At 66.1% G+C, this 23,039-nt stretch overlaps 1 protein-coding gene across 1 annotated transcript; it reads left to right on the forward strand.

Moving 5' to 3' along the window:
* The first annotated feature begins 1,158 nt into the window (after positions 1 to 1,158).
* Positions 1,159 to 23,016, forward strand: ACLY (ATP citrate lyase). The gene is given in 29 exon segments (XM_068167103.1): positions 1,159 to 1,220; positions 5,195 to 5,364; positions 6,678 to 6,800; positions 7,522 to 7,584; positions 7,719 to 7,909; positions 8,606 to 8,685; positions 9,012 to 9,142; positions 10,153 to 10,271; positions 10,380 to 10,398; positions 10,400 to 10,517; positions 11,119 to 11,180; positions 13,098 to 13,215; positions 13,326 to 13,480; positions 13,776 to 13,866; positions 14,277 to 14,418; positions 15,372 to 15,540; positions 16,060 to 16,164; positions 16,354 to 16,550; positions 16,642 to 16,723; positions 17,884 to 17,994; positions 18,100 to 18,227; positions 18,408 to 18,501; positions 18,697 to 18,851; positions 19,516 to 19,666; positions 20,434 to 20,577; positions 20,772 to 20,885; positions 21,315 to 21,397; positions 21,597 to 21,673; positions 22,225 to 23,016. Coding segments are annotated over 28 exon segments (3,276 nt in total). The 5' UTR covers positions 1,159 to 1,220; positions 5,195 to 5,205; the 3' UTR covers positions 22,320 to 23,016.
* The last annotated feature ends 23 nt before the right edge of the window (positions 23,017 to 23,039 follow it).

Below are 23,039 nucleotides of genomic sequence, written 5' to 3' on the forward strand. Positions count from 1 at the left end.
GCTGCTGGGTACTGGAGGCAGCCCAGGGCTGACCAGGCCTGTCCTGGCTCTCTGGCTTCCAGGCTGGTGCCAGGGCATCCACGCAGCTTGGGAGGGAGGCAGGGTGTTGAGTGTGGGTAGTGAAACAAACACCAGTTGAGGCCTGGAGCGGGAGGCCAGCGTGACACAGCCGTGTCCCCAGCGAGACTGGCAGAGCATTTCAGTCCCTTTGAGCTTTGGGTGGCAGTTTTCTGTGGAGGCTGCCCGGCGGCAGTGCCGGCTGGGACAGGCACCCCTGAGGGACAGGCAGCATCGCTGTGCCTCTCCTCCTGGCCCCCTCCACGTAGGGATTGTTGCGCAGAGGTCCTCCAGCCTGGTGACAACGCCCAGGGGGCTACAGCCAAACCTCACCCCCGGAGTGAGGTCACCAGCGCTTGTCAGAGACCTCCCTGCAGCTTCGCCTCAGCGCCTCCCGGCCGGCCTGAGTCACAGCTCGGAGGTGGCGGAGCCGAAGTGACTCCGTGGTGGTCACTGCTGGCCGCGCTGGGGTTTCCCGGGTGCGGTGATGGTCGTTCCCGCGCGGGGCTGCCGTCTGCCGGTGACCCGCAGGGGCTCCGGGCGGCGGCACCGCTCCCCACCGTGGGGCACCTCGTGCCGTTACAACATCCTGTGGGTGGCTTTTCAGCCAGCCCCGCTGCCAGGCCCGGCGGGTACGGGCACGCAGGACGGGCGGGCTGCCCAGGGCCGAGCGGCGCCAGCGGGAGCAGGTGCAGGCGGCGGGGCGGGGGTACGGACACGCTCCGGTGAAAACAGCTCGGGTCCGGCAGAGCCTCCGCTCCCGGCGCGGCCGGCGGCGCTGGTGCCGGGGGCGGTTGCGGCGGCGGGGCGGCCTAGGCCCTTCGTTCCAGGGCTGACGCCAGCGGTGCTGGCCCCGGGCCCTGCCGCGGCAGGCAGGGGGGAGTGGGGGGGGTGGGGAGGGAGGGGGTCACGGCCGCGGGCGGGTCCGGGGGGCGGGCCCGGGGCGGGCGCGAGGGCGGAACTACGACTCCCACAAGGCCGCGCGGCCACGCCCCACCTGCGGCAGCCAATGGCAGCGCGGCGGCCGCTCAGGCAAGGTGGCGCCAGCCAATGGGAGGCTGCGGCGCCGTAGGGCGATGAGGCCACGCCGGCCGCGGCCAACAAAAGGCGGCGGCGGGCGGGGAGCGGTCAGGAACCGGCAGCGCGGCGGAGCGGGCGCCCAGGTGAGTGCTGGGGCGGCGGGGCCCGCCGTTTCTCCCGCCACCAAGCGTGGTGCCGGCTGTGTCCTGGGCCGGGGCAGAGCGGTGGCGCCGCCAGCGGGGCGAGTAGAGCCCCTGCCGCGCCGGGAGCCGCGAGGAGAGCAGAGCAGAGGCCGAGGGTGCTGCTCGGCGGTCCCGGCCAGCTCCGGGATCAGGGCCGCAGCCCGCGGGCAGCGCCGTGGTCTTGGCCGTGTAGCAGGTTTGGAGCTGGGAGCTGGGAACAGGGCGGCCGGGAGCGGGGCATCCCCCGCGCCCCCACCTCCCCCTCCCCTGACCTTGAGGGGCGCACGGCGCCGTTCAGCCGGGCAGCGGAGCGGTGGCAGGCGGCCGTGTCCGGGCAGCGAGGCCCGGGCAGTTCCCGGGACGCCGTCTGTTTGCGATGGGCACAGCGCAAATATTGAACGAGGAGTCGGGAGAAAGGGCTCGGCCGTGCCAGGAGCGCGTCCGAGCTCCGTCTCGGCGTTCCCTTCATCCCGCATCCCGGAGCCCCTTGCCAGCTGCGTGTGCCCTGTGCCGGGGGCAGATTCCCTGCCGGTGGCTGTGCAGGCAGCAGCACCCCCTGCGCTGAGCTCTCATTCCCTGGGGAGCAGACCCTGTGTGTCTCCCGATTCCCGGGAGCAGATCCGACGCTTCCCGAGGCTGGGAAGTGGCTGATGGCTTCCAGCTCTTGTTTGCTACACGCAAACGCCTGCTGTTTGTCTTGCAGCTTTGGCAATCCTCTGTGGCTGTCTGCCACAGCCTCTAAAAGTTGAGACCTTGGGGTACCTCCTGGACACGTGCTGTAGGGATCTGGGTTTGCTTCACCTGGGCTTGGAGCTTGCGGTCTCTGCTCTCCGGTGCTGCTGCTCAGAGCCTGTGGTGTCCTGCCCGGGGGGCTCTGTCCGAGGGCTCTGTCCCAGGCTGCTGCTGTGCTGCCCTCCTGCCACTCACAGCTCTGCTTGAAGCAGCATCCCGGAGCTGGGCAGCCCCAGCTCGGAAGGTCCTGCCCGGCCATGCACGCCAGAGGCTGCACTTCTGCTGCCTGCTTTGCAGGAGCTGTGGGGAAGGGTTTGAGCAGAACCCTTGCTGAGGACCTTCCCCAGGGCTGCAGAATAGGAGGCTCTTTACAGACAGCATTCCAGGTACCCCACTTGTGCCTCTGGGTGCTTACCAGGGCACTTGGAGCCTGGCTGCAGATCTCTCTGAGCCAGACCTCGCTCTGCCTGTGCCTGTCCCTGCTGCTGTGTCGCTCTCAGAGGTTCCCCATCCGCAGGGAAGCTGCTCCAGAGCTGCCTGAGCCAGGGCCCCCTGCTTGCATCACCCCAGGCAGGTGCCAGGCGTTTCGTAAGGCAGCATCCAGGTGCCCTGGCTGTGGGGCTGGCTGGCAGCTGTGGGGCTGCTGCTCTGAGCCCTCTCTGCTGCAGGTGCCCCCAGGTGCCCCTGTGTGTGCCAGGAGGAAGCTGACACAGGCTTCACGCTGCTGTGAGCAGGGAGCAGTGGCTGGTGCTGAGCTGTGTTAATGAATGACCTGGGGGGGAGGAGGGGGGCCAGGACAAGGCTGCTCTGCTGTGGGACTTTGTTGACACAGCTCTTAGTGGGAGAGCAGGAAGTGTTTGCTGGAGAGAGTCCTTCCTCCCAGCAGAGCATCGCTCAGGGGGGCTGGAGGGTGCTGCTGGGCTGGGTCTGAGACCTTTCCTTGCCTGGGGAGGCTCAGAGTCAGACTTCTGAGCACAGGAAGGGTTTAAAGGCAAAGCAAAGCCCTCTGCAGCTGCTCTCCCCCGGCAGAGCAGGCTGGGGGTGCCACATCTTCCCTTCTCTTTGGGAGCCAGGGAGTCATCAGGAAATTGCAGTTCAGCTTCCCCCTGGTGAATCAGCCCCCAGGGTGCTCAGCAGAGGCCACTGCCCTGCAGGGAAGGGAAGGTTCTGGTCCCCCTGCACCCCCTCTGTGCTCCTCCAGAGCTGCTTCCACCACCGCCCCAGCACTGCAGGTGCTGAGCATGGCTGAAACTGAGATGATCCAGGAGGGAGGGGTCCCATCCTGCCCTCTTCCTGGGAGACTGCAGAGGTGCTGCTGCTCTGCAGCAGACCCCAGAGCTGTGTGCAGAGCAGATGCAGCCAGCCCCTGGAGCCTGCCCTGCTTGTCTCTGCTGCTGAGGGACCTGCACGAGCACATCCTGCTGGGAACTGCTGATGCCCTGTGGATTCCTCTTCCCTGCTGCTCTTCTGGCTGAGCAGTTCAGCAGGCTGAAGCAATTGCTGTGTGCTGCCTGCCCCATGAGCAGGGCAGGGCTGGGGCAGTGGAAGGTCTCAGCTAGGGGCAGGAGAGACCTGGCTGAGGAGCTGCTGCTGAGGAGGAGGAGGAGGAGAGGTCTCAGTGCCCCATGGGCAGGGCAGCCCCAGGCCTGTGCTGCTGCCTTGGCACCAGGGCTTTGCCATGCTTCATCTGCTGCTGTTGTGGCAGCCTCTGGCTCCTCTCTTTCCCCTGTGCTGTTACTACAAAACCTGAAGTGGTGAAACTGGGAGAGAAACCAGAGCAGAGCTCCATGGCATGGAGCAGGCCAGCAGAGAGAGCTGCCAAGGCCCTGCCCCTGGAGCCCCCTGGGCTGAAGCAATCCCACCCACTGCTCCTGCAGGGCTCAGGGGTGAATGGAGCCAGGCTCCTGCAGCCACATCTTGGCTCTTGGCACAGCTGACAGCAGCCTGGCTGCAGGAGGAGGCGATGAGACCAAACCTCTGCTTCCCTGCTCCAGGGGGAGAAAGCTTTGTTTGTAATGGTTGCTAACTATGGGCTGGCAGAGGGCATCCACCTGAGTGCCAGGGGCCAGGAGGTGGCACCAGGAACAGCTGTGGGGTTTGGAAACTGTTTCCCTCTGTGGGTCTTCAGTGGAGGCTCTGCCCTGGGTGCCAGGGGCAGCTGCTGCCACTCAGATGCAGGCTGAGCTCTTCTGTCAGTGCCTTTCTGCTCTGCAGCTTCCTGAGCACAGCTCTGTGTTCCCTGCCAGGCTGTCAGAGCCTGGGGAGCAGTGGCAGGACCTCATCACTCAGCCTGCTGGAGCTGCCCTGGCAGCAGCCTGCCCTTCAGAAGAGCCCAGGCTGCTTGTCTGACCTCTGGCTGCTCCCAAGCCTTGGTTCTGATGCTTGGCAGGCTGGGATGAAGTCATTCTGTACAAGAGATGTTTGTTGCAGCTCCAAATTGAAGCGTCTTTGACACCTGGGACTTCACTCTGGCATAGCAGAGGGAGAGGTTTGAGGCCTGAGAGCAGAAGTCCTCTCCTGGTGGCAGCAGGAGGGCAGCTGCAGGCCTGGGCCTGGGGCTCTTCACAAAGGGCTTTGCTCAGAAAGCTCCCAAGCTGGGGAGCCTGAACCTTGGGCTGGAGCTGCTGCTTCTGTGGGCTGTGACCCTGCTGCCCAGGCACCTCTGCTGTTTCACAGCCCCAGGCAGGGGTGCTGGGAGCAGCTGATCCTCCCAGCCCCTTCTGTGAGCTGCTCTGCTCCAGAGGGCACTGCCAGGGTCCCGGGCAGGGCAGGGCTGGGGTTCCCTTCCTCCTGCAGCCCAGGCTGCAGTCGTGGCCTGCCAGAGGAAGATGGCTGGGAGAGAGTTGACCTCTCCTGCTTTGTCACTCCCTGCTGCTGGGGGTGTCCCAGAGGTCCCCAGCAGCCCCCCCTTGGCCGGGTGGCAGTTTGGTAGCGGCAGGCTGCTGGCTGGGACCAGCTGCCAGGCTTCCACCTTCCCCTGCAGGCAAGGCTGGACCAAAAGAGCTGCTGAGGGCGGTGCAGTGGGGCAGAGGCTGTGAGCAGCACCGAGGGGTTGTTTGCCAGGTGACTCTCAGAGCCTCCCTGGCAGCCCCAGCCCCAGCTCAGCTCTCAGCTTTGCTTTCAGCGGGGCCGGGGGGGCTGGGGGGGATGTCTCTGGGAGCTGCACTCCTCCTGATGGCTTTCTCTTGCCTTTTCTCCCCCAGACTAGGTCACCATGTCAGCCAAGGCCATCTCTGAGCAGACAGGGAAGGAGTTCCTGTACAAGTACATCTGCACCTCCTCTGCCATCCAGAACCGCTTCAAGTACGCCCGGGTGAGGCCTGGCACCGACTGGGCACAGCTGACCCAGGAGCACCCCTGGCTGCTCAGCGAGGTGAGGAGCTGCAGCCAGACCCCTGCTCAGCACAGCTGCTGCCTGGCAGGCAGGGCTGCTCCTGCTGGGGCAGCCTGGCAGCAGAGCTCTGCCCTGGCCCTTTCCTGCAGGACCAGTCCCTGCTGCTGTGCTGCAACCTGGGCTTGCAACAGCAGTGAGGAAACCAAGGCTGGCTCCAAGGCCTCTCCTCTGGGGCCTGGGCAGAGCCTTGCTCTGGGCCTCTCCTCTGGGGCCCTGGGCAGAGCCTTCCTTTCAGGTCTTTGAAATCCATAAGCAGAGAGAGCTGCAGAGGAGCTGCTGGGAGCCACACCATGACCCAGCCTGTGTCAGACTCTGCAGTGCCAGCTCCTCCTCTCAGCCCCTTCCTGCCCCACAGCAGAGTGCTTGCTCCATGGCTGGCTCTTGGGTGCAGTTAGCAGGCTGCTGAGCTCTGCTGGGTGCCAGGAGGGTGCCAGGGGAAGCTTCATTTTTGGCTTTTTGTATGCAAGACCTTCTCTGTCTGTCCCAGAGCCAAGCACTTCCCAAAGCAAACCCTCTGAGCTCTATTCATTACTGCTCCAGGCTGGCTGCTCTCCAGGGGCTAATTGCATTAAGTCAGTGGCTGGGAGGTGAATGCTCTGCAGTCCTTCACTGCTGGCTGATGGAAGCCCTGCACTAAGTAATTAAATGTTCCATGCTCAAGTGCAGGAGGGGATGGCAGGAGGCTGTCAGCAGTGCCCCTGAAGAGCCCTGCAGGGATGCTCTGGAAGGGTCCAGCCCTGTGCACCACAGCTTGCTGTGTGCTGGCTCTGCCCCCCTCTGAGGCTCCAGGCCAGCTGCTCACCTGCATTGTTCAAGAGGTACCTTCAGGCTGGGGCTCAGCTCTCACCTGCAGCAGCCTGCCACAGGTGCCTTGGAGCCAGCTGCCTGAGGTGTGCAGCACCCCTGGCCCCAGCCAGCCCCAGGCAGAGGGTGTGGGGGCAGCAGGAGCTCAGTCCCTCACTTGCCTCTGCTGAGCCTCTGCCCACAGAGCTGTGACCATGTCCTGGTGCAGCTGAGCCCCTGCAGAGCCCTGCTGCAAGGCTCCAGACACAGACCCCCTGCCAGCTGCCTCCCAAGGGGTGCCAGAGCTCACCCAGAGAAGCCAAAGCAGGCTGGCACCTCGGGCCCTGCCTGCTCACATCCGAGCAGCCCTGAGGCAGGTCCAGGCCCTGCAGACCAGAGGTGGAAGGAGCCCTGCAGGGCCCTCTGCTGTGTGTTGGAGTTTGTCTCCCTGCCTGAGCTCCTTCCCCTCCTGATGCCCTCTCTCTGCTCCCCCTTGCTGTCCCCTGCAGCGCCTGGTGGTGAAGCCAGACCAGCTGATCAAGAGGCGAGGGAAGCTTGGCCTGGTTGGGATCAACCTGAGCCTGGAGCAGGTCAAGGCTTGGCTCAAGCAGCGCCTGGGCCAGGAGACCACGGTGAGTGCCCTGGGCCCACAGCAGGGCCTGGAGGGCTCAGGGGGGAAGGGAGCTCAGAGCTCAGCTGCTCCAAGCTCCCCTCCATGCCCAGGGACTCCTCTCAGCTGGACTCAGCTGCTCAAGGCCTCATCCAGCCTGGCCCTGAGCACCCCCAGGCAGGAGGCAGCCACAGCCTCCCTGGGCAGCCTGGGCCAGAGGCTCAGCAGCCTCACACTCAGCAACTTCTGCCTCAGCTCCACTCTAACCCTGCTCTGCCTCAGCTCCAAACCATTCCCCCTGGGCCTAGCTCCAGACCCCCTCAGCAGAAGTCTCTCTGCAGCCTTCCTGCAGGATCCCTCCAGGTCCTGGCAGGCAGCTCTGAGGTCCCCCTGGAGCCTTCTCCCCTCCAGGCTGCACAGCCCCAGCTCCCTCAGCCTGTGCTCACAGCAGAGCTGCTCCAGCCCTTGGAGCATCTTTGTGGCCTCCTCTGGGCTCTCTCCAGCAGCTCTGTGTCCTCCTCCTGCTGGGGACAGGAGCAGGAAGCATCTCCCATGGCCTGTGTGGGACTGTCCCTGGAGCCTGTGGCATTGGGTGGCAGGAGAGCTGCTGCAGCCCCCTGGAGCCTTGCTGCAGGGCTCTGTCCCTGTGGGAAGAGGCTGCAGGGCTCTCTCTCTCCTCCATGCTCACTGAGCCTGCCCCCAGGGACTGGGGCACTTACTGGTGCCTGGCTCTGTGCCCCCAGATTGGCAATGCCAAGGGAATCCTGAAGAACTTCCTGATTGAGCCCTTCGTGCCCCACAAGCAGGTGAGAGCAGCCCCAGGGCCCTGCATGCAGCTGGGGTGGGTCTCAGGCTGCCCTGCCCCAGCAGTGCCCCAGGAGGCCCCCCCCAGGGCCTGCTGTGGGTGCCAGCTGCTGCCCTTGGCCCTGGCTGTGTGCAGGAGGAGGAGTTCTATGTCTGCATCTACGCCGCCCGGGAGGGAGACTTTGTGCTCTTCCACCACCAGGGGGGAGTGGACGTGGGGGATGTGGATGCCAAGGCCCAGAAGCTGCTTGTGGCAGTGGATGAGAAGCTCAGTGAGGCAGAGGTGAAGAAGCATCTCCTGCAGCATGCCCCAGCAGAGAAGAGAGAGTGAGTACAGCATGGCCACCCCGGCAGCTCCTCTGCCCTGCAGCTCTCCCTCCTGCCCTGCTGGGCTGCTCCCAGCACTCTGCCTTGCAGCCCAAATCCAACTTCCCTGACCCTGTCCAAGCTGCTCCTGCAGCTCCAAGTCAGTGTTGGTGGAGCTCTGAGCCCTTCTCAGCCTGCTGAAGTGCTGGGCACTGGAGCCTGAGCTCTGCCCTGTGCCAGCCTGGTGCTGCTCAGGCCTGTGCTGCCCTTCCTCCTCCTGTTCCTCCTTATCTCTGGATCTGAGCTGCTTCTGCATCTCCTCTGAGATGCCTTTGCCTTGTTCCCTCTCTCTGAGTCATCCTTCCCCAGCCATAACTCAATCAGGGAGGCTGAAGGAGCCTCTCAGCTTCCTGCAGGCCCTTCCCTGCCCCAGCTGGGGGAGGCCCAGGGCTGGCAGAGCTGCCTGCCAGTGAGACAGTGATGCATGGCTGAGCTCAGGCAGGCAGAGCTGCCACAGACAGTGGTGAGCTCTCAGCAGTGTCATTGAGATGAGTCATCAAGGTCTGCCTTGCCTTGAGTCATCCTCAGCCTCCTTCCAGAGAAGGAAGATGAATGAGGAGGAGAGGAATGGACCCAGGGTGGGCTGCAGCCTGCCCCTGCCCTGGGGGAGGCAGGGCAGGCTGGGCTGCAGTGAAGCTCTGCTCCATTCCCTTGCAGCATCCTGGCCAGCTTCATCTGTGGCCTCTTCAACCTCTATGAGGATTTGTACTTCACCTACCTGGAGATCAATCCCTTAGGTAACTGCCAGCTGGGGGCAGCTCTGTCCTGGCACAGGAGTGGCTGGGGTGGGTCCTGGAGCTGGGGGCTGCTCCCCAGGGCTCTGCTCTCTCGTGGCCTGTGGCATCAGGAATTCCAGGGAGGGGAAGCTGAGAGGCAGAGAGCACAGAAGTTGCTGTGCTGGATCAGAGCAAAGCCCTGAGCCAGGGCTGCTCCCGGGGGGGGAAGCTGCTGGGCCTGGGGAACACTGCTGAGCAGGGTGGGGGAGGGGGCAGGGCTGGCCTGGCCCAGCTGGGGGCTCTCTGTGCGAGGCTGAGTTGGCTCTGCCCTGCTCTCCCCCCCCCAGTGGTGACTGCTGCTGGGGTCTACATCCTGGACCTGGCTGCCAAGATCGATGCCACTGCTGACTACATCTGCAAAGTGAAGTGGGGGGATGTGGAGTTCCCTCCCCCCTTTGGCAGAGAGGCTTACCCAGAGGCAAGTGCCCCCTCTGCCCCCCTGCCCCTGTGCCCCCCCTGCCCCCCCAGATGAGCTCTGTGGTGCTGAGGCTGCTGCTGCTGTGTGCCCTGCTGTCACTGCCCATGGGCAGAGGCTGTGCCAACCCCAGAGCAGGCTGCTGGAGCCCTGGCACCTCCTGGGCACTTCCTGGGCTGCAGTGCCTCCCACCCCTGCCTGGCTGCTCCTGCAGTTCAGGATTGGACTGAGCTGCCCTGAACCCTGTGCCACAGCCCTGTCCCCCCCTGGGGGGCTCTGCAGCCCTCCCCTCCCTGCTGCCTGCTGGGGGGCTCTGCAGCCCTCCCCTCCCTGCTGCCTGCTGGGGGCTCTGCTGAGCTGCAGCTCCCTCAGTGCTTGGCTGGGGAGGCCTTGCCCCTGCATGGCCCCAGGGGAGGTCCCTGCCTCACTTCAAGCCAGGAGTTCAGCTGTTCCATCCCAGCCCTGCTCCTGGGAGGTGCTGGGCAGGAGGCTGCAGGCAGAGGCTCTGCTGGCAGTCAGCAATCCCTGCTCCCCCTCAGGACTCCCAGGATCTGGGGGGCTGGGTGCAGGCAGCACCACTCTGAAGGCTCCCAGCAGCTCCCAGAGCCTCTCAGTTGTCCCCTGGCTCAGGTGGCTCTCTGCTGCCTGCTGCTGGGTTTCTGTCCTGGCCTCTCCATCCTGCTCACCACAGTCTCACAGCAGCTGGGGGTTGCTGCCTGGCCAGCAAATCCCTTTGGCTGCAGCCCTCCCTGCAGCTCTCTGGCTGCCAGCACCTGACTCAATCTGCTCTTAAAGGATCACCCCCCTGGGGCCACAGGCAAGGCTGTGGTGGCAGTGCCCCTGCTGGGGCTCCTGAGGGGCTCCCAGGGTGCTGCTGGCAGTGCTGCTGTGCCCTGGCTGCAGCCCCAGGGGGCTGTGGCAGCTCTGCATGCCCAGGGGCTGAGCACTGCCAGGGCTCTGGCCTGGAGCAGGGGCTGCAGGGGGAGGCTGCCAGGGTGCTGCTGTTACTGCAGGAGGCCTACATTGCCGACCTGGATGCCAAGAGTGGAGCCAGCCTGAAGCTGACTATCCTGAACCCCAAGGGCAGGATCTGGACCATGGTGGCTGGTGGTGGTGCCTCAGTGGTGTACAGGTGAGGGGAGCCTCTGCCAGCTCCCTTGGGGGGCTCTGGCTGCTGCCAGCCCTCTGCAGGGGCTCCAGGGGCAGCAAACCTCTTGACCCTCTCTGGTTTCCCCTGCAGTGACACCATCTGTGACCTGGGGGGGGGTGAACGAGTTGGCCAACTATGGGGAGTACTCAGGAGCCCCCAGTGAGCAGCAGACCTATGACTATGCCAAGACCATCCTGTCCCTGATGACCAGAGAGAAGCACCCTGAAGGTGAGGACTTGCTGCAGAGCTGCTCTCAGCTGCAGGCTGCCTGTGGGGAGCAGGTCTGAGCTGCTCCCTGGAAGGCCTTCCCTGCCCTGCTGCCTCCTGAGGCAAGCCCTGAAGGGCTGCTGCCAGCTCTGGCTGCAGGGCCAGGCCTGGGTGGCTGTCACACAGCAAAGAGCAACCTGGCTGTGGCCTGAGGGCTCCCTCCAGGCTCTCAGCTCCAGGCTCTGCTCAGCTCAGAGCTGCAGCACTGTTTGCCTCCTGCCTGCACTGCTGCCTGCCCTTGTGTCTGCCCAGTGCAGGAGGAGGGAGCTGGCCCTGCCCAGGGGGCTGCAGCAGAGTCACAGCAGTGACCCCGAGGGAGAAGGCAAAACAATCCCTGGGGTGGTTCTGCCAGCTGGCACCAGCTGCTGTGGGCACAGTGCCTGGCAGGGGGAGTCCTGTGCTGGGCAGCTGCTGCAGGGCAGCCTTGGGGATGGCTCTCAAGGCAAAGCAGAGAGGAGAGAAGGGAGAGAGACACCTGAGAGGTTTCAGCCCCCTGGGGCCAGGCCCTCCTGGGCACCTTTGTGCTCACAGAGCTTCTGTCCCTGCCTGCTGCTCCCCCCAGGGAAGATCCTGATCATCGGAGGCAGCATTGCCAACTTCACCAACGTGGCAGCGACCTTCAAGGTGAGAGACCCCCCCAGGGGCAGGGCAGGGCAGGGCCAGCCTGGTTCAGCTGTCCTGAGCCCCTCCCCAGGGGCAGGGCCAGCCCGGCTCAGCTGCCCCCAGCCCTGAGCTCCCCCCCGGGGCAGGGCCAGCCCGGCTCAGCTGCCCCCAGCCCTGAGCTCCCCCCCCGGGGGCAGGGCCAGCCCGGCTCAGCTGCCCTGAGCTCCCCCCCCCGGGGCAGGGCCAGCCCGGCTCAGCTGCCCTGAGCTCCCCCCCCGGGGCAGGGCCAGCCCGGCTCAGCTGCCCCCAGCCCTGAGCTCCCCCTCCCAGGGGCATGGCCAGCCCGGCTCAGTTGCCCCCAGCCCTGAGCTGCCCCCTGGGGCATGGCCAGCCCGGCTCAGCTGCCCCCAGCCCTGAACCCCCTCCCCGGGGCAGGGCCAGCCCGGCTCAGCTGCCCCCAGCCCTGAGCTCCCCCCCGGGGCAGGGCCAGCCCGGCTCAGCTGCCCCCAATCCTGACCCCCCCCGCCCCTGGGGCATGGCCAGCCTGGCTCAGCTGCCCCCAGCCCTGAGCCCCCTCCCCGGGGCAGGGCCAGCCTGGCTCAGCTGCCCCCAGCCCTGAGCCCCCTCCCCGGGGCAGGGCCAGCCTGGCTCAGCTGCCCTGAGCCCCCTCCCCGGGGCAGGGCCAGCCTGGCTCAGCTGCCCTGAGCTCCCCACCCGGGGCAGGGCCAGCCTGGCTCAGCTGCCCCCAGCCCTGAGCACCCCCCCGGGGCAGGGCCAGCCTGGCTCAGCTGCCCCCAGCCCTGAGCCCCCAGCCCGGCTCAGCTGCCCCCAGCCCTGAGACCCCAGCCCGGCTCAGCTGCCCCCAGCCCTGAGCCCCCAGCCCGGCTCAGCTGCCCCCAGCCCTGAGACCCCCAGGGGCAGGGCCAGCCCGGCTCAGCTGCCCCCAGCCCTGAGCCCCCTCCCCGGGGCAGGGCCAGCCCGGCTCAGCTGCCCCCAGCCCTGAGCCCCCTCCCCGGGGCAGGGCCAGCCCGGCTCAGCTGCCCCCAGCCCTGAGCACCCCCCCCAGGGGCATGGCCAGCCCGGCTCAGCTGCCCCCAGCCCTGAGCTCCCCCCCAGGGGCAGGGCCAGCCCGGCTCAGCTGCCCCCAGCCCTGAGCACCCCCCCGGGGCAGGGCCAGCCTGGCTCAGCTGCCCCCAGCCCTGAGCCCCCAGCCCGGCTCAGCTGCCCCCAGCCCTGAGACCCCCAGGGGCAGGGCCAGCCCGGCTCAGCTGCCCCCAGCCCTGAGCCCCCTCCCCGGGGCAGGGCCAGCCCGGCTCAGCTGCCCCCAGCCCTGAGCCCCCTCCCCGGGGCAGGGCCAGCCCGGCTCAGCTGCCCCCAGCCCTGAGCACCCCCCCCAGGGGCAGGGCCAGCCCGGCTCAGCTGCCCCCAGCCCTGAGCCCCCAGCCCGGCTCAGCTGCCCTGAGCTCCCCCCCCGGGGCAGGGCCAGCCCGGCTCAGCTGCCCCCAGCCCTGAGCTGCCCCCAGGGGCAGGGCCAGCCCGGCTCAGCTGCCCCCAGCCCTGAGCTGCCCCCAGGGGCAGGGCCAGCCCGGCTCAGCTGCCCCCAGCCCTGAGCTCCCCCCCGGGGCAGGGCCAGCCCGGCTCAGCTGCCCCCAGCCCTGAGCTCCCCCCCAGGGGCAGGGCCAGCCTGGCTCAGCTGCCCCCAGCCCTGAGCTCCCCCCCAGGGGCAGGGCCAGCCTGGCTCAGCTGCCCCCAGCCCTGAGCTCCCCCCCAGGGGCAGGGCCAGCCCGGCTCAGCTGCCCCCAGCCCTGAGCCCCCAGCCCGGCTCAGCTGCCCTGAGCTCCCCCCCCGGGGCATGGCCAGCCCGGCTCAGCTGCCCCCAGCCCTGAGCCCCCCCGGGGCATGGCCAGCCCGGCTCAGCCGCCCCTGGCTGCCTTCCAGGGCATCGTGAGGGCCATCAAGGACTACCAGGGCCCCCTGCAGGAGCACGAGGTGAGGATCTTCGTGCGCAGGGGAGGCCCCAACTACCAGGAGGGGCTGCGAGTGATGGGGGAAGTTGGTAAGCACCAGCCCCGGGCCCCTGCCCTGCCCTGCCCAGGGCCTCACCCTGGCAGACCCCCCCGCGGGCTGCCCACCCCCCAGCTGACTGCCCCCCATCTGTGTGCACAGGGAAGACCACTGGCATCCCCATCCACGTCTTTGGCACCGAGACTCACATGACTGCCATCGTGGGCATGGCCCTGGGGCACAGACCCATCCCCAACCAGCCCCCAGCCGCTGCCCACACTGCCAACTTCCTGCTCAATGCCAGCGGCAGCCCCTCGGTGAGTCGCTGCCAGCCCCTGCCCCCCCCCCCCCCCCCCCGGGAGCCTCCTGAAGGCAGCTTCCCCTCTCTGAGAGGGTCAGGGAGGGCTCTTGGGCACCCACGGAGCTGTGCCAAGCTGTGGCAGCACTGCAGTGCCCCTGTGGTGTGCCAGGAGGAGCTCTCCCGGGGCTGTGCCAGCCAGGAGCTTCCTCTGCCCCCAGCCGCGGCGTCCTGGCTCAGGGTTGGCTGTGCTGGGTGGCCACCCCCTGCTGCAGGCCTGGCTCTGCCCCTGACCCAGCTGCTGGCTCTTGCAGACCCCAGCCCCCAGCAGAACAGCCTCCTTCTCAGAGTCCAAGCCAGATGACAGTGCTCCAGCCAAGAAGGCCAAGCCAGCAGCCCCCCCGGGTGAGTGCTGCAGCTCTGCCCTGCGGCAGAGGGCAGGGCAAGGGCCAGGCTGCAGCCCTGTGGCTCCTCGCTGCCTCTGCTCTGAGCTCAGCTGAGTGCCCTTGGGCTGCTGCCAGCTCCTGCTCAGGCAGCTGCCTGCAGCTGAGGCCTTCCTCTGAAGGGGTCAGCGCAGCTGGGGGACCCCAGGGTGCCCCTGGCATTGACCACTGCCTGCCCCTGGCCCTCATGCCCTGGGCAGGGGCTGCTGCTGCCTCCACCCTTCCTCCTTGAACTGGGGCTCCCCCCACGGGGGCTGTGGTGGCAGGGGGCGGGGAAGGTGCCCCCCTGGGAGCTCTGGGCAGGCTCTGGCAGCACTGCAGCCGCTCAGGGGCAGGCTCTGAGGGTGCCCTGCTGGCTGTGCCCCCGGGCAGGCAAGGCCACGACGCTGTTCAGCCGCCACACCAAGGCCATCATCTGGGGCATGCAGACCAGGGCTGTGCAGGGCATGCTGGACTTTGACTACATCTGCTCCAGGGACGAGCCCTCTGTGGCTGCCATGGTTTACCCCTTCACGTGAGTAGCCTCTGCCTGCCTGCATTCCCCTCCTGCCCCTGGGTGCAGCTCTGCCCTCAGCCTGCCTCTGCTGCTTCCTCTTCCCCTCCACCGCTGATCTCAGGCTGCTCTCTGGCAGCAGCTCAGTGTCAGCCACATCACTCCAGGCTCCCTTCCTCCCCCTCCCCCCCAAATCCTGCTCCCTGGGGGAGCCTTGTGTCAGCCAGGATGGCAGCTCCTAATCAGCCTCTGTCCTGCAGAGCCTTTTGCCTCTTGACAATCAAGCTCCCTGCCCTGGCAGTGCAGCTCTGATGCTAATTGCAGCTCTCTGATAACTTCTCAGCAAGGGCAAGCCACAGGGGCCTGGAGCTGAGAGCAGCAGAGAGGGGCAGCCCCTGGCTGTGCTGCAGTTGTTTGGTGCACAGAAGGAGCTGTGGGGGGGAAGCTGAATGCTGCCTGGCAATGTCTGACTCTGGCAGAGCCTGGAATGTTCTGCTGCAGTGCCCCAGCAGAGCAACACAACCAGCCCAGCCCCCAGCTGCAGCAGCTGCCCTGAGCGAGGGACAACCCCTGCAAGGGACCTCCCTGGGGCACCTCCAGCTGAGCAGGGCGGGCAGAGCCTCCCTGCAGGCCTGCAAAGCCGAGTGGCTCCCTCAGTGCTGTCCTGGCTGCTCCCTGCAGTGCTGCTTCCCTCTTCCCCCAGCCCTGCAGCCCCTCACTCGCTGCCCTCTGTCCCTCCTCCTGTCCTCCAGCTTGGAGCAGAGCTGGGGCTCTGCTGCCTTCCCTGGGGGAGAGCTTTGTTCATCCTGCTGGGGGGGCCTCTGTCCCCCTCAGCCTGGCTCCTTCCCTGCTGCTCTCTTCCCTCTGGAGAGCCTCTGCTGTCAGTGTGGTGCCTGCCCGTGGGGTGCCCTGCAGCCGCCCTGCAGCTCCCCAGCGCCTCCAGGCTGAGGGCTTTGCCATCTTCCCTTGCCCAGTGGTGACCACAGGCAGAAGTTCTACTGGGGGCACAAGGAGATCCTGCTGCCAGTGTACAAGAGCATGGCAGATGCCATGAGGAAGCACCCAGAGGTGGATGTGTTGATCAACTTCGCCTCGCTGCGCTCCGCCTACGACAGCACCTTGGAGACCTTGAACTACCCACAGGTGGGGGCTGGGCCCGGGGTGGGGGGGGGGGTGCCCAGGGGCACCTTGGCAGCAGGGCAGCTTCGGCTGTGGTGCTGTCAGCAGCCTGTCTTGGTCCCCCTGCTGGCAGATGAATGCCTTGGTTCTGCTGGCCTGCAGGGAGCTGCACAGCGACTCCCAGGGCTGGGCTGGGGCTGTGTGCAGGGACCTGGGGACACCTGAGGAGCTCCCCCCCGGGGCTGGGGAGGGTCCAGTGCGTCCCTCCCCCCCGGGGCTGGGGAGGGTCCAGTGCATCCCCCACCCCCCGGGGCTGGGGAGGGTCCAGTGCCCCCCGCCCACCCGGGGCACAAGGGAGGGCAAAGCTGCTGTGCCCTGGGAGCGCTGTGGAGGTGCCAGCAGGCTGTGTGTGCACAGCACCAACTCCCAGAGGCCTGGCAGCAGGCAGGAGCTGGTGCTGCCCTCTCTGCCCTGCCCTGCCCAGCCCAGCTGGTGAGGGTGGCAGCACAGGGGGCACTCCATGCCACCCTCCTCCGCCCCCAGATCCGCACCATCGCCATCATCGCCGAGGGCATCCCCGAGGCCCTGACGAGGAAGCTGATCAAGGCAGCTGATAGGAAGGGAGTCACCATCATTGGGCCTGCAACTGTGAGTGCTGGGGGCCTGCAGCTGGGGGGTGCTGGGGGCCTGCTGCTGCCCCTCCCTTCCTGCCCTAACCAGGGGCAGCTTCCCCTGGAGCTCAGAGCCCCTCCTGCCCTGCCGCGAGGGGCACAGGGGCTGCCAGCAGCCTCCCCGGCTCCGGGGGGTACCCTACAGGGCTTCTCTGGCTTGTGGCAGGTTGGGGGCATCAAGCCAGGCTGCTTCAAGATAGGCAACACTGGGGGCATGCTGGACAACATCCTGGCATCCAAGCTGTACCGGCCTGGCAGCGTGGCCTACGTCTCGCGCTCCGGGGGCATGTCCAACGAGCTCAACAACATCATCTCCCGCAGCACCGACGGCGTCTACGAGGGGGTGGCCATCGGGGGGGACAGGTAGGGCCCTGCAGCCTCCTCCCAGCGCTGGCCTGGCCCCTGGCAGAGAGCTCTGTGAAGGAGACTCAGCCTCTCCCTGCGCCCTCCCCAGGTACCCTGGCTCCACCTTCATGGACCACGTCCTGCGCTACCAGGACACACCAGGGGTGAAGATGATTGTGGTGCTGGGAGAGGTGAGGGCAGCCCTGCCAGGCTGCTGGGGCTGCTTGGGAGCAGCTGACCTGGCTGCAGGGGGCTCAGGAGCGGCTGCAGGTCACTGGCAGCTCTCTGTGCTCCTCTGGAGGGCTCAGCTGTTCTCTCGTGCTGCTGTAATCCCCAGGGGCTGGGATGTGACCCCTAGAGCCTGCTCCCCTCAGGCCCCCAGGGGCTGGGATGTGACCCCCAGAGCCTGCTCCCCTGGGGTCCCAGGGGCTGGGATGTGACCCCGAGGGGCTGGGATGTGACCCCCAGAGCCTGCTCCCCTGGGGCCCCAGGGGCTGGGATGTGTCCCCCAGGGCCTGGGATGTGTCCCCCCCAGAGCCTGCTCTCCTCAGGCCCCCAGAGGCTGGATTGTGTCCCCCAGAGCCTGCTCCCCTGGGGCCCCAGGGGCTGGGTTGTGTCCCCCAGAGCCTGCTCCCCTGGGGCCCCCAGGGGCTGGGTTGTGTCCCCCAGAGCCTGCTCCCCTGGGGCCCCCAGGGGCTGGGTTGTGTCCCCCAGAGCCTGCTCCCCTCAGGCCCCCGGGGGCTGGGTTGTGACCCCCAGAGCCTGCTCCCCTGGGGCCCCCAGAGGCTGGATTGTGTGTCCCCCAGAGCCTGCTCCCCTGGGGCCCCCAGGGGCTGGGTTGTGTCCCCCAGAGCCTGCTCCCCTCAGGCCCCCAGGGGCTGGGATGTGTCCCCCAGAGCCTGCTCCCCTGGGGCCCCCAGGGGCTGGGATGTGTCCCCCAGGGGCTGGGATGTGTCCCCCAGAGCCTGCTCCCTTCAGGCCCCCAGGGGCTGGGATGTGACCCCCAGGGGCTGGGATGTGACCCCCAGAGTCTGCTCCTCTCAGGCCCCCAGGGGCTGGGATGTGTCCCCCAGGGGCTGGGATGTGTCCCCCAGAGCCTGCTCCCCTCGGGCCCCCAGGGGCTGGGATGTGTCCCCCAGAGCCTGCTCCCCTGGGGCCCCCAGGGGCTGGGATGTGACCCCCAGGGGCTGGGATGTGACCCCCAGGCAGGCTCTGTCCTCTTCAAGCCCGCACTGAGGCTTTGCTCTGAGCCCTCAGCTCTGCCTCCACGACAGCACAAACCCAGCGCCAGGAGCACTTCCCTGTGCCCCTGTGGGCAGCCCTGCAGCAGCTCTGCTCTCCCCCTCTGCAGATTGGGGGCACAGAGGAGTACAAGATCTGCAGGGGCATCAAGGAGGGTCGCATCACCAAGCCCGTGGTGTGCTGGTGCATCGGGACCTGCGCCACCATGTTCTCCTCAGAGGTGTGTGCATGGCGGGGGGGGGGGGAAGCCAGCTCCCTGTGCCTGAGCCTCCCCCAGCTGCAGCTCAGCCTGCAGGCCCTGACCTGCTGCCCCTCTCCTCTGCAGGTGCAGTTTGGCCACGCAGGAGCTTGTGCCAACCAGGCCTCAGAGACTGCGGTGGCGAAGAACAAAGCCCTGCAGGAGGCTGGGGTGTTCGTGCCCAGGAGCTTCGACGAGCTGGGGGAGGTCATCCAGTGAGTGCCAGGGAGGGGCACCCCGGGCAGGGCACAGCCCTGCTTCTGCCCTGCTGAAGGAGAGGGCTCTGCTCCAGGCCAGCAGCTCCTGCTCACTCTGAGTTGTTAAGGCCTGGATCAGGATCACCTCACTGCCACCTCCTGGGAGGGGCTGAAGGTCGTCTCTGCTCCTCTCCCCAGGTCTGTCTACCAGGACCTCGTGGCCAGGAGGGTGATTGAGCCAGCTGAGGAAGTGCCTCCTCCAACAGTGCCAATGGATTACTCCTGGGCCAGGGTGAGCTGGGGGCTTGCCGGCGGAGCAGGCAGGGATCCTGCTGTGGCTCTGGGGGCTGCCGCTGCTGCGGGGCTGCCCAGTGGCTCGCTGGCTGTGCTGTGCTCAGGCTGAGGAAGCAGCTCTGAGGGCACATGAGGCCTTGTCTGGCCCTGCTGGCCCTGGGGAGAGTCCCAACCCCTGGGGTGCTGCTTGCAGGAGCTGGGCCTGATCCGGAAGCCTGCGTCCTTCATGACCAGCATCTGCGACGAGCGGGGCCAGGAGCTCATCTATGCTGGCATGCCCATCACAGAGGTCTTCAAGGAGGAGATGGGCATTGGAGGGGTCCTGGGCCTGCTCTGGTTCCAGAGGAGGTGAGGCAGCTCTCAGAATCCTTGGCTGGAAGTTGGTGGTTTGCTAATGGACTTCTGAGCACAAAAGGAGCCCTTTGTGCCCTCCCCGGGGATGCCCTCTGGGACCACAGCAGCATTCCAAGGCTTCCTGCAGCACCTTTGAGGCTGGGGGTGAAGCTCTCACAGTCTCACAGTATAACTTAGGTTGGAAAGGACCTCGAGGATCATCGAGTCCAACCTATGAACACAGACCCCATGACTAGACCATGGCACCACAGGCTCTGTGCTGCCCTGAGGATATTTCTGTGTTCCAGGCCCTGTTTGTGTCTCCTCCACCCTGCAGAGGTTGGGGAGCTCGCAGAGGTTCGCTAAGCAGCCTGCAGGGAGCCTTCTGAAGGGCAGAGGTTTGCTGCCTTCACCTGGCAGTGCCCTGAGGCCCTGCTGGCAGGAGCTGGAGGCTCTGGCTCAGCAGCACAGGATGAGCTGAAGCCCAACCTCCCAGCGCCGTGCTGAGCGTGCAGACCCCGAGCTGCCCCTGCGCCGCGGCACAGACACGGAGCCGGGCAGCGCCGCCGGCTCCTGCCCCCCGCAGCTCCTCTCTGCGCTCTGCCGCCAGGCTCGGCCCTGGCAGCGCCCCCGGGGGGGCGGCAGAGCTGCCAGCCCTGAGCCCAGGCTGTGTCCCCAGGCTGCCCAGGTACGCCTGCCAGTTCATCGAGATGTGCCTGATGGTGACCGCGGACCACGGCCCCGCGGTGTCCGGCGCCCACAACACCATCGTCTGCGCCCGGGCCGGCAAGGACCTGGTCTCCAGCCTCACCTCTGGGCTGCTCACCATTGTAAGTGCTGCCCCCCAGCGTCGGGCCTGGGTACTGCTGCTGCTGCGGGGCTGGGGCTGGCTGCAGAGCCCTGGCCGAGGTCCTCTCTGTGCCCCCCACGCTTGGAGCTTCTCCTGCACTCAGCTCCAGGTTTTGCTGCCTGGCTGCTGGAGAAGACTCCAGGGAGCCACCCCCCGCCCCCCCCCCCCGGCCAGTGCCTGCAGGAAGGCTGCAGAGAGACTTTTCCTGAGGGTGTCTGGAGCCAGGCCCAGGGGGAAGGGTTTGGAGCTGAGGAAGAAGTTCCTCAGCAGGAGGGAGCTGAGGCTTTGGCACAGGCTGCCCAGGGAGGCTGTGGCTGCTTCCTGCCTGGGGGTGTTCAAGGCCAGGCTGGATGAGGCCTTGAGCAGCTGAGTGCAGCTGAAAGGTGTCCTTGGGCAGGGAGGGGAGGTTGGAGCAGCTGAGCTCTGAGCTCCCTTCCTCCCCTGAGCCTTCCAGGATTCTCTGAGTGCAGAAGTGTTTTGCAGAGGCCAAGTAGCTGCCAGCTCTGCCCCTGCCTGTGCTCCTCACAGCTGACAGGGAAGGATGGGAGGGAAAGAGACTTGAAGCTGTGTTGGCCTCACCCTCTCTGGAGGAGCTGTTGGCTGCACACTGGCCCTGGTGTGGGGTCTGAGCTGTGCCTCAGGTGCCTGAGCCCAGTGTGCTGAGTGCTGCAGTGCTGCCAGGGTGGGTGGGGGGCAGCCCCCTGGGTGCTCTGTACCTGACCAGGGAGCCCTCTGCTCCTGTGCCAGGGCGATCGCTTCGGGGGAGCCCTGGATGCTGCAGCCAAGATGTTCAGCAAAGCCTTTGACAGTGGCATCATCCCCATGGAGTTTGTCAACAAGATGAAGAAAGAAGGGAAGCTGATCATGGGCATTGGCCACAGGGTCAAATCAGTAAGCAAAGGGCTTGGGTGCAGCCTGGGGGGGTGAGGGGGGGGGGGGGGGGGGGGGAGAGAAGAAAACCAAGGGAAGCAAATCCACAGCTTGCAGAGGCAGCTGTGACCAAAGCCTCCTAAGCTGCAGCTGGCTGAGCCTGGGGCCAGTGCCAGAGGCAGCCTCAGCGCCTGAGACCTGTTCTGAACCTGCAGATCAACAACCCAGACATGAGGGTGCAGATCCTCAAGGACTATGTGAAGCAGCACTTCCCTGCCACCCCCCTGCTGGACTATGCCCTGGAAGTGGAGAAGATCACAACCTCCAAGGTGAGAGGCACTGAGCTGCTCCTGAGCCCTCACTGCTGGAGGGGCAGGGCCTGGGGTTCCTGCTGGGGCTGAGCTGCACTGCCTCAGGCCCTGCTGCTGGGAGGGGCTTTGCTGTGGCAGACTTGAGGCTAAGCACAGCTGCAGGCTGCTGAGGCTGAAGGTGCTTGTTGGACAGCAGGAAAAGGCTCAAGAGCCCAACAAGCCTCAGCTGTGGTGCAGAGGCCCTGCTGGAACTGTGCCCCTGGGGCAGGGCCCTGCTCTGCCGGCAGCCCCAGCCGGGGCTGCTCTTCAGGGCCACCTAAACGTGGCTCAGGCTCTCTCAGCAGGCTGTGTGCCCACAGCTGGGGGCACCTGCAGGTGAAGCTGCCTGGGTGAAGCTTCACTGGCCAGTGCTGACCTCCTGCCTGGGCTGTGTTTGCCTTGCTGCAGAAGCCCAACCTGATCCTGAACGTGGACGGCTTCATCGGCGTCGCCTTCGTGGATGTGCTGCGGAGCTGCGGCTCCTTCACACGGTGAGCAGCCCCCAGGGGCTCCCCTGCTCAGCAGGGCCAGGCTGCCAGCACCCCCAGCAGGCAGGGTGAGGGGGACTGACCTGGGGGCAGGAGGAAAAGCTTCAGCAGGATGTGGTGCTGCTGGAGCAGGCTCACAGCCTGCCCAGGGCTGGTTCCTGACTGCTCACTGAAGGAGCTGCTTGCTCTCTCTCCCCTGCAGGGAAGAAGCAGATGAGTACATTGACATAGGGGCCCTGAATGGCATCTTTGTGCTGGGCAGGAGTATGGGATTCATTGGTGAGTTTGCCACCTCCCCCCCCTCCCATGGTGAGCCTCAGCCCCTGCCATGAGCAACCACAGAAGAGAATCCTGGAAGGGGTTGGGAGGGACCTGCAGAGGTCACCCAGGCCAAGCCCCACTGCAGCAGGGTGCTCAGAGTCCTCTCCAGCCTCACCTTCAATATCTCCAGGGTTGAGGCCTCAACCCCCTCCCTGGGCAGCCTGCTGCAGTGCTCCAGCAGCCTCCTGGGGCAGAACTTGTTCCTCACATCCAATCTGCTCTGCTCTCACCTCAAACCATTGCCCCTGGGGCTGTCCCTGCAGGCCTTTGGGGACAGTCCCTCTGCAGCCTGCTTGTAGCTCCTTCAGCTCCTGGGAGGCTGCTGTTTAGGTCTCCCTGGAGCCTCCTTCTCTCCAGGCTGAACAGCCCCAGCTCCCTCAACCTCTCCCCACAGCAGAGGTTCTCCAGCCTCCTGATCATCTTTGTGGCCTCCTCTGGCCCCTCTCCCTCAGACCCTTCCTGTCCTGAGGGGCAGCAGCAGCTGGGTGACTCCAGCACCTCTCTTGCAGGACATTACCTGGACCAGAAGAGGCTGAAGCAGGGTCTGTACAGGCACCCCTGGGATGACATCTCCTACGTCCTACCTGAGCACATGACCATGTGAGAGCCTCAGGGCTGCCTCAGTGCCACTGCAAGATGCCAGAAGCCTGCCCAGAGCACAGCCACAGATGGGACTTGGATGTGTAGAGGCCATTGCCACCTGGCCAGGCTCTGCAGAGCCACTCTCTGCTAAGGATAGAAACTTAACCCTGCCCCAAGCAAGCTCCTGGGCTGCCCCAGCTGCTCCCTGCTCTCTCTAACCCTCTTGGCCCCCCTTTTAGGTTTTTCTACCTTTGGTTCAGAATTTGTTTCCAGATTAAAACAAAGAAGAAGGAAGCTTTTCAGGGTTTGGGGAGGGAGTTCTGCTCCCAGGTGCAGCCTTACAGGACCAATGCCCAGCTGCAAGCCCTGCTGAGGGAGGGGAGGTCTCCAGCATTCCCCCAGCCCCCCGCCCTTGGGCCTTTTGTTTCTCTTTGTAGTGTTTCTCCTTTCTGTTTCCTGTGTTCTCATCTCCACTCTGCTTGGGGGTCCCCCCCCGGGACCACTGCTGCTCTGTAACCAATCTTCCTCCCCCTCTGCTCTCGTAATTTAAAGTGTATAGTTGCGCCAGCCCTGCTGGTCCAGCTCTGCCCCTTCCCCTTCTGTATTTATACAAACTTCTCTCTGCTGCCAGCTGCAGGTGCAGAAATAATCTCAGTAACCTCCTCCGTGTCCTCCCTGTCTGTATCGTAACCGAGCTCAAATAAAGGACAAGCTCCTGATTGCTGCTCTTTGTTTTCTCCTT

The sequence above is a fragment of the Melanerpes formicivorus genome, unplaced genomic scaffold, assembly GCF_026170545.1.
Source record: "Melanerpes formicivorus ecotype bairdi unplaced genomic scaffold, bMelFor1.0.p_v2 SCAF_112, whole genome shotgun sequence".
Taxonomy (NCBI): Eukaryota; Metazoa; Chordata; class Aves; order Piciformes; family Picidae; genus Melanerpes; species Melanerpes formicivorus.